This window comes from Trifolium pratense, linkage group LG4 (genome assembly GCF_020283565.1).
Source record: "Trifolium pratense cultivar HEN17-A07 linkage group LG4, ARS_RC_1.1, whole genome shotgun sequence".
Taxonomy (NCBI): Eukaryota; Viridiplantae; Streptophyta; class Magnoliopsida; order Fabales; family Fabaceae; genus Trifolium; species Trifolium pratense.
The window spans coordinates 37,528,773-37,546,883 of NC_060062.1; the positions used below are offsets into that span (position 1 = coordinate 37,528,773).

Below are 18,111 nucleotides of genomic sequence, written 5' to 3' on the forward strand. Positions count from 1 at the left end.
TGCTGTCGATGGTTTGTATTTTGATGAGGATGATGAGGTCAGGTCAGTGTGTATTTCTCCATTCGTCGCAAATCTTTATTCTTTTAAGCTTTTCATTTTTGTCTCAAAACTTTGGTTATAGAAAGCTTAGATACAATAAATCATATTTTTCGCTTTGTACCCTTATGAAAATCAAAAGCATGCATTTAACAAATTTTACTTTATGTCCCGAAAAATGAATATAGCTAATCCGCGGCGCCATAGATGTAAAATAGTATATATGTCCATTGATGTCTCTAAAATTAATATATGTCCCTTTATGTCCCGAAATTAAATGTATGTCTCTCAATGTCTCTAAATTGACTATTTGCTCTTCAATGTCCCTAAATTGATGGCCTGACTGGAATTTAAATGTGAATTTTTATTCATAACTTCAAATGTTTGTGGAGATGGCTTATGGTATCAAAAGAAGCGAAATAGTATATATGTCCATCGATGTCCCCAAATTAAATCTATGTCGCTCGATGTCCCAAATTTGAATATATGTCCCACGATGTCCCTAACATGAATATATGTCCCTTAGTGTCCATAAATTGATGGTCTAATTGAACGCAATTTCAATGATAATGCAAAATTCGATATTTGAGCCTTAGAACCCCTAATTGCTGGCTATTAATGTAGAAATGGAATATAATTTTAAGCTCCTAGATAATTCTTGAGATGCTGTGTTTGGAGGAGTTAATGAGATGATTTTTTTTTACCAAATATGTGGCTTACAATATGAATTCTTTATTCATATGGAATCAGGATGGTATACAATGGACATATATTCATGTTAGGAGTTACAATGGAGTTTCATATGTCAATGCTTATTCATAACTTCAAATGTAACTGGAGAGGACCCGTAGCGTCATAGATGTGAAATAGTATATATGTCCATTGATGTCTCTAAAATGAATATATGTCCATTGATGTCTCTAAAATGAATATATGTCCGTTGATGTCCCGAAATTAAATGTGTCTCTCGATGTCTCTAAATTGAGTATTTGTTCTTCAATGTCCCTAAATTGATGGCCTGAATAGAATTTAAATTTGAATGTTTATTCATAACTTCAAATGTATGTGGAGATGACTTGTGGTGCCATAGAAGTGAAATAGTATATATATGTCCATCGCTGTCCCCAAATTAAATATATGTCCCTCGATGTCCCTAACATGAATATATGTCCCATGGTGTCCATAAATTGATGGTCCGAATGAACGCAATTTCAATTTGAATGCTTAGTCATCACTTGAAATATAAGCGGAGATGATCCTTGATGCAATGACTACACCATGCTTTTTCATTATGGTTTTGTGTCTGTGTGTGACCTTATATGTGTAAAGTTGAATATATGTCCCTTGATGACCCTAAATTGTTGGCCTAAGTGCAATTTCATTATGAATTTTTATTCATGACTTGATATGCATGTCAAGACGACCCTTGATACAATGATAAATTGGCATGATGGCAGTTTGCTTTTGGTTACCTTAGATGTGAAATTGAGTAAACGTCACTTGATGACTTCAAATGCAAAATTCGATATTTGAGCCTTATATAACCCCTAATTGTTCGCTATTAATGTAGAAATAGAAAAGAATTTTAAGCTTCTAGGCACGCTGCAAATCCTTTCAGGTTTAGCAGTTTCGTTTGTTTCGATTTGATTTCTTGTGATTTTTATCACTTCTATATCATTTTTTTCAATTTTTTATCCTTTTGGAATTTGTTTCTAATTGATTTGACTCAATGTTGTCTTCCGTGAAGTAACACAAGTTCTCCAAAATATTGTTCGACAGAAATGTTGTTTTGTGTAGTTTTTTGTTTGCATTGATTATCTAAGTGTGTTCTAAATTGGTGAATCTTGATTTTTCGTGCCTAAGAAGGTTAATTTGGGCCCTAAGGCTATGTTTGGATTGATGATACATAACGAAATGGAGCAGAATGAAACATAATGGAATGGAGCGGGACGGAATGGAACGCAAATTCCGTTCTATTGTTTGGATATTCAATGATGGTATGAAACAAAATTACCACTCCGTCGTTTGGGAAGTGAACGAAATGGAATAAAATATAACATTTTTATTCCAATTTTACCCTTATTTTAAAACATAGGCTAATAGGCAATATCTCCGCCAAATCAGCTCAACCAAATCAGCTATGATGCTTTTAAAAATAAAAAATAAAAATCAGCTATGATGCTGTCTTTGATGCCGAGGATCTGCTCAACCAAATCAGCTATGATTCTCTGCGATCCAAGGTGGAAAATGCACAAGTTGGCAACAAAACTAATCAGGTGTGGAACTTCCTTTCATCTCCTTTTAAAAATTTCTATGGAAAGATCAATTCTCAGATGAAGATCATGTGTGAAAACCTGCAACTTTTTCACAACATAAAAATATACTTGGTCTGCAAACTAAAAGTGCTAGAGTTTCTCATAGAACACCTTCAAGTGAAGTAGAGAGTCTTGTGAAGAAATAAACTTTTCTTGGGTGAAATATGGGTATTTGAGAAGAGGAATTGACAAATAAAATACGGGTAAAAAAGTCATTTTAAAAGTCTAAAATTTCATTCCATTGGATACACCCCAAATTGGGGGGAATGAAAAATTGGAGGATTGAGTGGTATACAATGGAATTGGTTCCATTGGGTGCCATTCCATTAGCTTTTTGCAAATCCAAACAATGGAATTCTATTATTTACCTTTCCATTCCATTCCACCACTTACCACCAATCCAAACATAGCCTAAGAAATTATGTAGTTACTAAAAGAATTCTAGATAAGTCTCTAGATGCTGTGTTTGGAGTAGTTAATGAGATGATTTTTTTTTTTTTTACCAAATATGTGACTTACAATATGAATTCTTTATTCATATGGAATCAGGATGGTATACATGAAAATTTTGATGGTCTAAATGCAATTTGAAATATGAATGTTTATTCAAAATGCAAGTGCGTACTTAATGACAATTTTCTTATTATGGTATATTGTGAAGAGGGTTGTGTGTGTGTGCCTCTGATTCAAAATTGAGTATGTCCCTCAATGTCCCTAAATCGATAGCCTTAATGGAACTTCAGTGTGAAAGCTTATTCATTACTTCAAATGTAAGTGGAAATGACACTTGGCGATATAGATGCGAAATAGTATAGATGTCCTTCGTTGTCCCTAAATTTAATATATGTCCCTTGATGTCCCTAAATTGTGGCTTGAATGGAATTTCATATGTCAATGCTTATTCATAACGTCAAATGAAAGTGGAGAGGACCTGTGGCGCCATAGATGTGAAATATTATACATCCCTCGATGTCTCTAAAATGAATATATGTCCCTTGATGTCCCGAAATTAAATATGTCTCACGATATCTCTGAATTGAGTATTTGTTCTTCAATGTCCCTAAATTGATTGCCTGAATTGAATTTCAATGTGAATGACTTCAAATGTAAGTGGAGATGACTTATGGTGCCATAGATGCAAAATTTGGAAGGTGGTGTGTGCCTTGGTGCCTTTGATGCAAAATTGAGTATATGTCCCTCGGTGTCCCAAAATTGATTATGTGTCCGTCGATGTCCCGAAATTGACTATATGTCTCTCAATGTCCCTAAATTGAGTATTTGTCCCTCGATGTCCCTAAATTGATGGCTTGAATGGAATTTCATATGTTAATGCTTATTCATAACTTCAAATGTAAGTGGAGAAGTCGGTGTCATAGATGCGAAATTTTGAGGATGGTTGTGTGCCTTGGTGGCTTTGATGCAAAATTGAGTATATGTCCCTCGATGTCCCAAAATTGAATATATGTCCCTCGATGTCCCGAAATTTACTATATGTCCCTCAATGTCCCTAAATTGATGGCTTGTATGGAATTTCATATGTCAATGCTTATTCATAACTTCAAATATAAGTGGAGAAGGCAGTGCCATAGATGCGAAATTTGGAAGATGGTTGTGTGTGCCTTGGTGCCTTTGATGTAAAATTGAGTATATGTCCTTCAATGTCCTGGAATTGAATAAATGTCCCTCGATGTCCCTCACATGAATATACGCCCCTCGATATCCCTAAATTGATGGTCTGAATGAATGCAATTTCAATGGGAATGCTTAACTTGAAATATAAGCGTAGATGACCCTTGACAATGACTATACATTGCTTTTTCATTATGGTTGTGTCTGTGTGACCTTCTATGCGAAAATGTAATATATGTCCTTTGATACCCTAAATTGTTGGTCTAAATGCAATTTCATTATGAATTTTTATTCATAACTTGATATGGATGTCGAGACGACCCTTGATACAGTAATTCTATGATGCTTTTTTTAATAATGATAAATTGGCATGATGGCTGTTTGCTTTTTGGTTACCTTAGATGCGAAATTGAGTAAATGTCACTTGAAGACTTCAAATGCAAAATTAGATATGTGAGCCATATAACCCCTAATTGTTGGCTATTAATGTAGAAATACAAAAGAATTTTCAGCTTCTTGATACACGGAAAATCATTGTTTTCAATTTTTTATCGTTTATCTTTTGGAATTTTTTCTAATTGATTTGACTCAATTTTGTTTGACAGAAATGTTGTTTTGGGAAGTTTTTTGTATGCATTGATTAGCCAAGAGTGTGCTAAATCGGTGAATCTTGATTTTTCATGCCTAAGAAGGTTAGTTTGGTCCCTAAGAAATTAAGTAGTTGCCAAAAGAATTTTAGAGACAAGTCTTGAAATGATGTGTTTGGATGACTAAATGAGATGATTTTTTTTTACCAAATATGTGACTTACAATATGAATTCTTTATTCATGTGGAATCAGGATGGTATACATGAAAATTTTGATGGTCTACGTGCAATTTGAACAATTTTCTTCAAAATGCAAGTCTGTACTTAATAACAATTTTCTTATTATGGTATATTGTGAAGAGGGTTGTCTGTGTGCCTGGTGCCTCTAATGCGAAATTGAGTATATGTCTCTCAATGTCCCTAAATTGATGGTCTACATGGAACTTCAATGTGAAAGCTTATTCATTACTTCAAATGTAAGTGGAAATGACACCTAGCGCTATATATGCGAAATAGTATAGATGTCCCTCGTTGTCCCTAAATTGAATATATGTCCCTTGATGTCCCTAAATTGAACATATGTCCCTCGATGTCTCTAACTTGAATATATGTCCTTTGTTGTCCCCCTAAATTGATGGTCTGAATGAATGCGAAGTCAATGTGAATGCTTAGTCATAACATGAAATGTAAGTGGATATGATCCTTGACGCGATGACTATACTATGCTTTTTCGTAATGGTAAATTGGGATGATGCTTTTATCCCGAGTGACCTTTGATGCAAAAATTGAATATATGTCCCTTGATGACCCTAAATTTGTTGGCCTAAATTCAATTTCATTATGAATTTTTATTCATAACCTGATATGCATGTCAAGACGACCCTTGATACAGTACCTCTGTGTTGCTTTTTTAATAATGATGAATTGACATGATGGTTGTGTGCTTTTGGTTACCTTAGATGCGAAATTGAGTATATGCCCCTTAATGACTTTGAATTCAAAATTCGATATTTGAGCCTTATAACCCCTAAATTGCTGGCCTAAATGCAATTTCATTATTAATGTAGAAATAGAAAAGAATTTTAAGCTTCTTGATTGGACCTTCAATGACTCTACAAATCCTTTCAGGTTTAGTAATGTCGCCTGTATCAATTTCTTGTGATTTCTATCACTTCTACATCTATGTTTTCAATATTTTATCCTTTATCTTTTGGAATTTTTCCAATTGATTTGACTCAAATGTCGTCTTTCGTCACTACAAGAAAACATAATATTACTGACCAAACTTATTGAGGGCTAAAAGCCCTCAGTAATGCATTTGTGGGTTATTGAAGGCTAGGAGCCGTCAGTATTGCTTCTTGAAGAACGAAATAATTAAAAACGGTACTATTACGCATTAGTGACGGTGTCAGGCCGTCAGTAATGCAGGCGAAATTAAGACGGTGCCAGGCCGTCAGTAAATATATATCCGTTGCGCAATTAAGACGGTCCTGGGCCGTCAGTAATGCAGACAGCAATTACGACGGTCCCAGGCCGTCAGTAATGCTATGGACCGTTGCACAATTAAGACGGATTATGGCCGTCAGTTTTACCGTATTTGAATTTTAAATTCCAACGGTTGTATATTACTACTCCTATATATTACTACTCCTTCACTTCATTTTTTCATTTCCATTCTCTCTCTAAATTTTCTCTAACTTCTCTCTTAAATTTTCTCTAATTTCATACTTTCAACTTTTTTTTTTTGACGAAATACTTTCAACTTAATCTCCAATTTCTCTAATTTTCTCTCTTAAGTGGTAAGTGTTTGTGTTTTACTTTTACGAATTTAAAATTTTTGTTTTGTTATTTAAATGTATATGTTCTAATATTTGTTGTTTACCATTATTAATAGCAAGTCTTATTCTCGTGAGGAGCGGAGTTCGTGGGCTAGGTGCGCGCCAAGTAAGAATCTACTCGGCACCCAAGTAAGTAACGTAATTTTAATCTATATAGTGATAGTTTTTTTTTATCATATACTTAGTAATATTTATATTTATAAACAGTATATTTATATTATTTTTTAAAAAAACGAAATTTTTTTAAAAAAAATTTATAAAAGAAATTTTTTAACAGTTTGTGTATTTTAAAAAAAGTGATGTAATTTTCATATTTCCATCTAAAAAGTGGTAAGTGTTTGTGTTTTACTTTTAAAGTTAAAATTTTTACTTTGTTATTTAAATGTATATGTGTTCTAATAATTTGTTATTTACAATTTTTATTAGCAAATTCTCGTGGTCATCGGAGGTCGTGGGTTAGGAGCGGAGTTTGTGGTTAGGAGCGCGCGCCAAGTAAGACTCTACCCGGCACCCAAGTAAGTAATATATGTAATTTTAATTTATAATATTTAGTGATAGTTTTATTTTTACCGTACACTTAGAAATAGTTACTAGCATTTTATTATTACTATGTATTTAAAAAAAGAAAAACAATTATATTTTAAAAAATTATAATATATATGTTAAAAAGTCGGTAGTTTTGTCAACTAAAAAACTTAGTATTTTTTAGATTTAATAAACCATAAACTTTAAAAAATAAAATGTTAAAAGTTTATATGTTATTGTTGAGTAGACATATATATATGTCCAAAATACTTTTGAAAAATAAAGTAATAAATTTAATACATATATCGATCTAATTATATATTAATTAAACTACACAGATATGGATTTTAGCAATCGTAATTGGATGTACGATAGACATAATCCTGGAAAGAGGGGCCGGGTTAAAGAGGAATTTAAAATAGGGGTCGAAATGTTTATCAATACAGTAAAATATAATGACATTGTGATACGTGAAGGGGGAATTAGATGTCCGTGTGTACTTTGTCGATGTACAAGAATACAGAGCGAAGATGAAATTAGGTCTCATTTATATAAAAAGGGATTCCAACCTAATTATTGGGTTTGGTCAAGTCATGGCGAAGGATGTTCCACGACTGTTCCCGTGAATCAAAATTGTGCTTCAAGCAGTGTTTTTCAGCCCGTTGTTGTTCCCCAATATTATCATCAGCATTATGATCCGTTTAATGAGATGGACAATATGATAACTAATGCCCTTGGGTTTAATACGCCGATTTATGTGCCAAATGATGTCGACGACCCTGCTGATGATGAATATGACGCTGATGTTAACGTCGAGAGACCAAATGAGGAAGCCCAGCGATTTTTTGATCTTTTGAAAGAGACAAATACACCGTTGTGTGAAGGCTCTCGAGACTCAAAGTTAACGGTGTGTATTAGACTTTTGGGTATCAAGTCTGAATGTCTTGTTTCAGAATACACCATGGACTTGATAACAAAACTGATGTTGGATATAACAATAGACCGTCCTCTTGATTTGCCAAAAAATTATTACGAAGCAAGACAATTGGTTGCAAAGTTAGGACTCGGAGCGAAGAGAATTGACTGTTGTGTTAACGGGTGTATGTTGTACTATAGCAACGAATTTGGTGTAGATGACGGTGCATTACTTGAATGTAAATTTTGTCAAGAACCAAGATATCGTGTAACAAGAAATTCACGGTCAGTCAGAAGGAAGCCAATCCCAAGAAAGGCGATGTTCTATTTACCCATAATACCAAGGTTGCAAAGGTTGTATGCATCGATGCAAACAGCCAGTAAAATGACATGGCATCGTGAAAACTATGAAAGGAGAAAAATGTCAGGTGAGTTGCGACATCCTTCTGATGGAATGGCTTGGAAGCATTTTGATCAAGTTTATCCTGAATTTGCTTCGGAGCCACGGAATGTCCGACTTGGGTTATGCTCAGATGGATTTACACCATATACTCAAGTATCAGCCACTCCATATTCATGTTGGCCTGTTCTGGTTACCCCGTACAATCTTCCTCCTGATATGTGCATGTCAAAACCTTACATGTTTTTAGCCGCTGTAATACCAGGCCCATCTAGTCCAACTGTTGGTATTGATATCTATTTACAACCTTTGATTGATGATTTGAAGAGATTGTGGAACGGTGTTGCGACGTATGATATCAACCAAAAACGAAATTTCAATATGAGAGGAGCTTTGATGTGGACCATTAATGATTTTCCTGCATATGGGATGTTGTCTGGATGGGGGACACATGGTAAACTAGGATGTCCTATTTGCATGATGGACACCAAAGCGTTTTGGTTACACAACGGTGGGAAGGCTACTTGGTTTGACTGTCATCGTCGGTTCTTGCCTACTGATCATCCGTTTAGAAGAAATAAAAATGCTTTTGTTCATGGTGACACCGAGACTCGTGATCCACCAGATTATTTGACATCCCGACAAGTCTGGAACAAAGTGAAAGATATTCCAAAGGTTGAGGTTGTAGGTGGTGTTGCATCTAAACCGCGTGGTTATGGACAAACACACAACTGGACAAAAAGAAGTATCTTTTGGGATCTGCCGTATTGGAAAGACAACCTTTTACGTCACAACCTTGATGTTATGCATATTGAGAAAAATGTGTTTGAAAATATTTTTAACACTGTCATGAATGTCAAAGGAAAAACGAAAGATAATGACAACGCGAGGAGAGACATAGGGTTGTATTGCAAACGTAACGAACTGTTGTTGGTGGAGACATCTAACGGCAAACTTCTTAAACCTCGTGCAAACTATACTTTATCTCCTGAAGAAGCAAAATCTGTTTGTCGATGGGTAAAAGAAGTGAAGATGCCGGACGGTTATTCGTCGAATTTGGCGAGATGCGCTGATGTTGACCATGGAAGGATGCGTGGGATGAAAAGTCATGATTGTCATGTTTTTTTCCAGACTTTACTTCCGATTGCATTTAGTTCTTTACCCCAACATGTATTGAATCCGCTTATTGAAATCAGTCAATTTTTCAAGAATTTGTGTTCGACAACGCTAAGAGAGGCTGATCTCATCAAGATGGAAAATGACATTCCACTGATCTTGTGTAAGTTGGAGAGAATATTTCCTCCTGCCTTGTTTGATTCTATGGAGCATGTTGTGGTGCATCTTGCATACGAGGCTAGGCTTGGTGGGCCGGTTCAATATAGATGGATGTACCCGTTCGAAAGGTTCATGGGTTATGCAAAACGTGCCGTGAAAAACAAAGCTAGGGTCGAAGGCTCAATTTGTGCAACATACTTACACCGCGAAACAATTTACTTTTGTTCGCATTACTTCAAAGACACGTTGTCATCAAGCCATATTCGCAATGAAACTGAAACATCTCGGCCTGTGAGAATTCACCCATTAAACATGTCAATATTCAGCTTGCCTGGTCGTAATGGTGGTGGTGAGAAAGTGTTGTATCCTGGTGACAAAGTTCTCTATTCGGCGCATGTTCACTTGCTGATTAATTGCAATGAAGTCGAGCCATATTTACAGTGAGTATTTTTAATTAGTTAATAAATAATTATTTATTCCAATTAAGTTCGCTTATAACTAACGATATTTAATAACTTAGGATGTTTTTAACACAACATACTTCTGCTCAAATCAATTCGGAATTTCCAGCATGGTTCAAAGAATACATGTACCAACAAACACCCGCAACTCGTGTCATACAACACTTGAGAAACTTATCTGATGGCCCAAAGTCAACCGTTAAACAATGGCACACCTACTTTGTCAATGGTTACAGATTTGAGACACACAGTTGGAGTGAAGGAAAAACAACAGTAAACAGTGGAGTGTGTATGAAAGGTGTGACTGAAAATGGTGAAGGAGATTTTTACGGTGTCATTGAGAACATATTTGAAATCGAATACAATTACCTTGATTACAAGAAAACAGTCGTGTTGTTTTACTGTAAATGGTTTGATCCTTCAAATAGAGGTACCAGATATGATTCAAAGACTAATACCGTGGACATAAAAATGAACAAACATTATCCATTGTATGATCCGTTTGCTATGGCTCATAACGTCAGACAAGTTCACTATGTCCCTTATCCATCGACTACAAGGGATAAGCGAGGTTGGTGTGCCGCAATAACATCAAAACCAAGGGGTCTGATTGAAAAAAATGAGATAGATGAACGTGAAGATGAACCATATCAGGAAGATGAGATGTCCAATGTTGATGATGTCATTGCAGTTGAAACTTTTAATCAACTTTGTGTACAAGAAGAAGCCGAAGAAGTACCTTCTGATGGTGATGTTGATGAAGAGGACGTCGAAGATAATGGTGATGATGAAGGCAGTGATGATGAAGATGTATCAGATTGGGATGACAATTAATTTTATAATATAGTTATCCGCGTTGTAATAATATTAATCGTTGTACTTGAATATTTGTTTTTGGTTGCATTTGTTTATCGTTTAATGATGATGAATTATAAAACAATATATGTCATGTATTTCTTAATTAATTATATATATATTTGTCATGTATTTCTTAATTATATATATATTTGTCATGTATTTCTTAATTATATATATATTTGTCATGTATTTCTTAATTATATATATATTTGTCATGTATTTATCATATATTTTTTTATTATAGATGAATCCAGATGAAGAAAATTTTGATGATGACAATGTCGATGATGACATTGATGATATTCCACCAGCACCGGGTGTCGGACGCGGACGCGCTCCACGTAGACGTAGATTACCCCGCCGCGTTGTTCGGAATCGATGGTTGGAGGGTATGCCCAAGTCTCGAACCGTAGACGGTGTGGAAGAGGAGTACGACTCCTACGACGACGATGATGACCACGAGGACGAGGAAATAGCCGATATTGCACTTTTAGCTCCTCAAAATGAATTGTTGATTGACCGGCATGGTAGACCCATCATCATGCCATATACCGCCACAGAGTAAGTTAATTATTATTAAGAATTTGTGTTTAATAAATTAATTGGATATATATGATAATTATTCTTAACTAATATATATATATATATATTGTGCAGTTTGCAACCCCAAAATCCGGCGAATAAGGCAATCAATAATGCATTGAAATCCAAATTCCAGGCTCCATATCTCAACTGGACGGAGGTCAGGGCAGATGAGCGTGGATATCAACAATTTTGGAATGGCTTCAGGGTACGTTTTTATTTATAATTACTTTTTTATCCAATCAATTTTGTTACTAAACATATATTTACTAATTTATTAACAATTTTTCTTTATTTTTCGTAGTCGCAAGTAACTTGGCTGAATCACCACACAGCGGCTATTGAGCGTATATTCAACAAAAAAGCCACCAAGCGTCTGTCGACCTTACTTTTTGAAGCGCGGAAAAAGATTAAAAAGGATCCTTCAAAACCACCACATTGGCTCGCTGGCAATTCATACCCTATGCTCTGCCGCAGATGGGAAGAGGAAGAGTATATTGCAAAGTGTATAAAGAACAAAGCCAACAGAAATACTGATGAAGCCAATCGTGCGTGCGTACACTCTGGAGGGTCTAAATCTGCCGGAACGCTTCGTCTTGAGTTCATCCAACAATTTGGTCGTCCACCCACCTTTATGGAGATGAATGACATGATGCACCGGTATGCAGATTCCGGTGAGTGGACGGGGGCAAGGGCGCAAGAAGTGTCGGTAAGTATTTAATTATATATATTATTTATTATTTATTTCGTATAACATTATTTTTTAAACATTATATAATTATATCTAAACATTATAATTAATTAATTATAATTTTTTTTTAATTTATTGTAGAGGTTGACGCAAATTTGGGTTGAAGAATATAATGCAAGCCAACTACGACTACCACCTCATAGGCGAGATAATGAGGATGTTCGTCGAAACAAGATGTCGTTGGCTTTTGTTAAGAATGCTGGTGGTCCGACTCGAGGTCGCAAATTCGCTGCTGGGTGTACATCTTCTCTATATGCAAGTGACCCAACTGGTTTGAGAGATGTCACTTACACATCTTCATCTTCATCGAGTACAGGACGCTCTCGTCCAACTCAAAGAGAGGAAACCGATGATGAGTATGAAGCGCGAATGAGGGCCACGTATAGAGAAGAATTCCGCGATGAGTTCGAAGCATCATTTGATGACCGGGTGGACGTACGGGTCCAACATATATTGCAGGAATTCTTTGCGCAGCAGAGGGCGCCGGCGGGGGGGGGGGTTGGATCATCATCTCAGGCTTCGGCACGACAAAATCAAAATGCCGGTGAACAAGAATATCGACCGGATTTGAGTAGCATGGTTAATTTGAATCAGCTGCCGGAGTACCGAGAGGGTGATCCAGTACTGAGTATGAGCATAGAGGATATGAGTCAGATGCTTAATGAACCAGTTCATTTACAATTTTTTGATCCTACTGGGCAAACAAGTGGAAGCAGTAGTGACGGAAGCGGTAGAAATAATCAACAAACTGCTTTCACCGAATACCAGAGATCATTAAATCCACAACAAGACTTCATAATCCCACATCCAAATCAACCCCAAGGCAACTTCTTCCCAAATCAAGCCCCAATTAACTTCGTTCATAGGCCTGTGGCACGACCTCCTTTGCGAACGTCACTCCCCGGAGTCGTAATACACGAGGGAGGTAGAGGCCGAGGCCGAGGCCGAGGAAGGTCGCGTCAGCCAACAGACACTGGCAAGGGGAAGCGACCACTATATCAGCCGCCTGACCAACGTTGATGTGTAATTTTAATAATCTGTTGTTGATTATTATTTGTTTAATTGTTTTCTTTTTGTAATGACAATATTATCATTATATTTAATTATGCTTATGTTAAGTATTTTTATTATGCTTTTTATTAAATTTTAATTTTAATATTTTTTAATTATTTATTATGCAGTATATTTTTTGTTTTAAAAAATTAATATTAATTTTTTTAAAAAAAAATTAATAATTTAATTATTTAAAAATCAAATACTGATTTTTAAATAATTAAATTATTAATTTTTTTTTAAATCGTTGGACCATACTGACGGCTCTAGGCCGTCACAATGTTTAAAAAGAACATGTGATACTGACGGCTGCAGGCCGTCACAAACGCGTGGCCTTTTGAATTGACCGGTGTGTATTATTGACGGCTCCAGGCCGTCAGTAACGTTATTGACGGTCCTGGGCCGTCAGTAACCATTACTGGCGAGCTAATTACAGAGGGCCCAAGGCCGTCAGTAATGCATGCATTTTAGACGAAATTTGTGCATTACTGAGGGCCTTTGGCCCTCAGTAAATGCATGTTTTCTTGTAGTGCGTGAAGTAACACAATCTCCAAAATATTGTTTGACACAAATGTTGTTTTGGGGTATTGTTTTGTATGCATTGATTATACAAGAATGTGCTAAACCGGTGAATCTTTATTTTTTATGCCTAAGATTGAGAAGGCTAGTTTGGGCCCTAAGAAATTGTGTATTTGCTATGGTCGTATCCATGATCTCGACTTGCTCATACCCGACCCACCTCTGAGGCGAATTTCCTTATGAACTCTAAGACAAGTCTTGGGATTTTGTGTTTGGATGACCTTGATGAGATGAATTTTTTTCCTGTGTAGGTAGGAGTAGGACTACTTGGAATAGATAGAGCTTTGGTTTTGATGTACCTACGGCAGCTGCATGCACAGCTACTATTGCAAAGGTCACATAATCTTTGAACTGTTAGGACTATTAGATGTTCATAATTCTGCCCTGTTTTGCTGTCTATTATGAAGTTTATGGGAACAATGTATGGAAGCAAGTGCTAGTGTGCTAATATATGTCTTTGATGACTTTGAATGCAAAATTCTGATATTTGAGTCTTCATACCCTGAATGTGTTCTTATTTAGATGGCTCTTTCACTTTAGTTGCTAAATTGTAAAAGCTGTTCTAGTTTTTTTAGTTTTAAAAACAATAAAATTGAAAATAGTTTTAGAAAACAGTTTTTAAGATCCACTCTCTCAAACAAGTTTTTTCTTTTTAAGTTTTTAAAAACTAAAAGAGATTTTTGAATATCAATCTAGAACTAATTTTCATTAATACATAAAAATGAATGCAAAGTCAGTTCCTGTTAATAGAGCTAGAAGCTTAGAAGTTGTCTTGTGAATCTGCGACTAAGCCCCCTAGGCTCCGACAAAACTGCTCTCCACTTGTTTCCCTTTTTGCATTTGAGAGTGTGTGCGTACATACATACATACATACATACATACATACATACATACATACATACATACATACATACATACTCACAAAAATCAGAAAAAGGATCTTGGATTCGTTAACCCTTCATTTGTTGAATTACAACCGAGTAATTTGTCATTCTGCTCCTAATAATTGAGAGTTTATCACAGCATTCAAAAATATTAACTTAGTAGTACCGCTCATCATTCTGAAGTAGATGAGTGATATTTGTAACACGAATATCTTTCCATTGGTCATTACTTTTACATGATGCATAACAATCACGACAATGAAGTTCAACTTGGTAAAAGCTATTGGACATGAATATCTTTCCAATTGCAAATAATATACAAAATATTGAACATACTAAGCATAAGGGCATTCATTTGAAATCAAAGCTTATATAATGGAGTTTCTGCAGCAGCTTGTGGCTCGATACCATTATAGCGATGCTATTTTTAACCATCTTAATGATGGCTAAAATGATATCTGAACTTGATTGGTCAATGTTAGCCAATGCTCATTTGTTTTGAACCTGTTTGTGTTCTGAACATTTTTTGTAAGAAAGTAATTGCATTTAAAATAAAAATAAATTTTGTATACTAAAGGGTATTTTGATCTCTTTGCCATGCAGGTAATTGTTCGTAAATAGGACCAACGAGAGGAAAGGCTAGTCAAAGTATCTGAGGAAAAGGTATGCATTTATTTAAATTTTCTAAAACATATATGATACATGTCTAAGATGTGAAACCATTATTGATATAATTTACATTCTGTAATTCAAATTAGCTCTTGTAAGATATACAGTATTTGGGAAAATTTTGCTTTTAGTAGATTTTTCCTTCAAAAATGTGGGGAAGCCCTTAATATTCCATTGAATCAGTGCTCGTTTGCGTTTGAGTTCAAGTATCTTGCAACCACTTAATGAGCAAACAAATTTTCTGCTTTTATTTTATTGAACACCAATTAAAAATGACAAACTTTAAGGGAGGTTAACAATGTCTTGATCTGCCTCACCAGTTCAACGAATCACTTATTCCAATCTCCCTTTATCTAAATATTCTTATTTTCATGCAATGTAATTAAACTTTATTGATTTTGTTCCTTTTTGTTATAGTGTTTGATATTGTTGAACGAAAGATAATGTAGTGTTTCATATTCTTATTGGTATATTCCCTACATGATTTTACTTGCAACTTCTTTCTTTCTCCATTCACTTCTCTTCTTTTGAGTTATTTCTATCATAACATTTCTATATTACTCTCTTTTTCTGGCTTTCGAAGTTGCATTTAGTTCCACATGTTCAATATGGAAACTCATGATTCATCTACAGCTAAATAAGAAATGTTGGCTTAAATTATTATATTTTATAGTTTATATGTCGAGTTTTATGCCCTTTACTCTTCAATTTATGGTACATATTTATTTTCTTTGCTTTTCCTTTAGGAAGGAAGATATAGTCAGGCTGTTAAAAATATGGAATTTGACCAACATCACGGGCCTTACAATCATAGCGACTATAAAGATTGGAAACAATTACCTAATTTCGTTACAAAGAGCATCATCAAACGGCTTGATATGCTATTTGCTTGAGTGAGGTAGAGATTGGTATGCTATTTCGTTAAAATTGTATTATTGTTAATTTGTGAGCAGAGCCCATCGGAGGAGAAATCAGTGTTGATTGCGAAATTGATATGTTTAGAAACACTCCTAAAACATCAATGGAGGAAGCACTAGACAAGCAGCTAAAGGTTGGTAATTCTGCAACGTCTATTGGCAAGAACCAGAGAAAAGGATGTTATTATACCTCGATTCCACGAGTTGTTAAATGCAAGGGGATCAGTGCACAGGAACTTACTTCGTTGAATCATGACAAGGTAGGCATACACATACTATTGAATATTTGGTTCCAAAAAGTCATTGTAAGAAAAGAGTTTTGAAATAAAAAATCTTACATTATAGTTTTAGGTCTGTTTGGATTGGCTTATTGGAGCATATCTACTGGCATAACCACCTGTCAAACTTCTGGGGAGCCCATGGAAACAAGTTATGACATGTCCGTAACTTGTTTTCAGCTTATTTTCATAAGATTTCTAGGATAGCTTATAAAAACAACTTATAGCTTTTATGAAAACTCTTCTGGCAAAAGATTATGGAGGTTCCGAAGAATTGCTCCTTGGAGAAGTGCAGTTTGCATTCATTGCCTTTTTGGTATGGTCAAGACTCAAGAAAACATGGTTTCTATATAAATTTGTTAGTCTTGTTGAATCCACTATGACATTTTGCAATGCTGCAGATGGGTCAGTCGCTAGAAGCGTTTCTGCAGTGGAAATCTTTGGATAGCCTTCTGTTTGGCTGCACTGAAGCAGTAAGTATATTTTTTCAGGCACATCTGCGTGGATAGATTATTCGACTTTTTATTTTTAATTTTTTTCTTCTTTTTGTATGCTGAAAATGGTTCGTTTACTTTAGATATAATAGCATCACTTCTTTATCAACATTTTTGAAAACGTATAAGATGCACACAACATACATAACTGTTCCATGATTACCATTTTCTTTCCTTTTATATAGAGTTCTGCAACTATAACTAATGAGGGAACATGTACGGATGAATTTGATGAAATGGAAGTGAGGTCTTCAATAAAGAAAATGATCAAAACAAGTGTTGGTAATCTTCTTTACATGACTAGCAATGCTTTGGCTTTTGTAAACAGGCTTTCCTTCTGGATTATGGTTTTGGATCGCGGTTGTGGTTATGCTACGAATCTTTATAGTGCAGCAAAATATGGGAAATGGAGTTGAAGCGGTCGAAATTGCAATGTTGTTGCAGAGACCTCAAAATCTTTTATATATTGTGGTTAAAATCAGGATTGCACACTACAATTTGAAACCATGACTACTAATCATTCAATTAAGAAACTATTATGTTAAAGGAAATATGGATTTGTAATTTTTTTAGAGAGTTTATAATTGTGTGTGATGGTTGTTTGATGTGTTAATTATACTAAAGTTAATGTAAATTTGTGGATTCACTCAAATGGTTCTCATTAGACATTCCTCGTGAATTTCACATCAAGGCTACAACATTAGACATTAAATTGCATATGAAGTTTATAAATTAAATTAAAAGTTATTTGATGTGTTTGAATCTTGAAGTGACTTATATGGAGTTGACATGAATGAAATGCAAATTCAACATGTTATGTGAAATAGAAGTTGATTTCGACTGCAAGTGTATTAAATGTGTAATATAGTATAAAAAACTTGAGTGTGTAAAAATATTATAAAAAACAAATTAAAAAAAGGTAATGAAATTTTAATGGTGGGATCTCTCGGTGCTCCCACACCAGTGAAAATTGACACCTTTCATTTGCGCATACTAAAGCTCCCCAAAGAGTTGGACTAGTAGCATTAAATGTCTCTCTAATTACTCCCTCCGGACACAATTATA

General features: G+C 35.1%; 2 protein-coding genes across 2 annotated transcripts; both read left to right on the plus strand.

Annotated features, from left to right (window-relative positions):
* Positions 1–7,639: 7,639 nt before the first annotated feature.
* On the plus strand, positions 7,640–11,404 carry LOC123922619. The gene is made up of 5 exons (XM_045975316.1): positions 7,640–8,273; positions 8,379–8,990; positions 9,108–9,960; positions 10,041–10,777; positions 11,100–11,404. Exons 1-5 carry the CDS (start codon positions 7,640–7,642, stop codon positions 11,402–11,404), a joined length of 3,141 nt encoding a protein of 1,046 aa, XP_045831272.1.
* Positions 11,405–11,849: 445 nt separating this feature from the next.
* On the plus strand, positions 11,850–13,292 carry LOC123920480. Its single transcript, XM_045972742.1, has 2 exons — positions 11,850–12,130; positions 12,254–13,292. Exons 1-2 carry the CDS (start codon positions 11,885–11,887, stop codon positions 13,190–13,192), a joined length of 1,185 nt encoding a protein of 394 aa, XP_045828698.1. The 5' UTR covers positions 11,850–11,884; the 3' UTR covers positions 13,193–13,292.
* Positions 13,293–18,111: the final 4,819 nt, after the last annotated feature.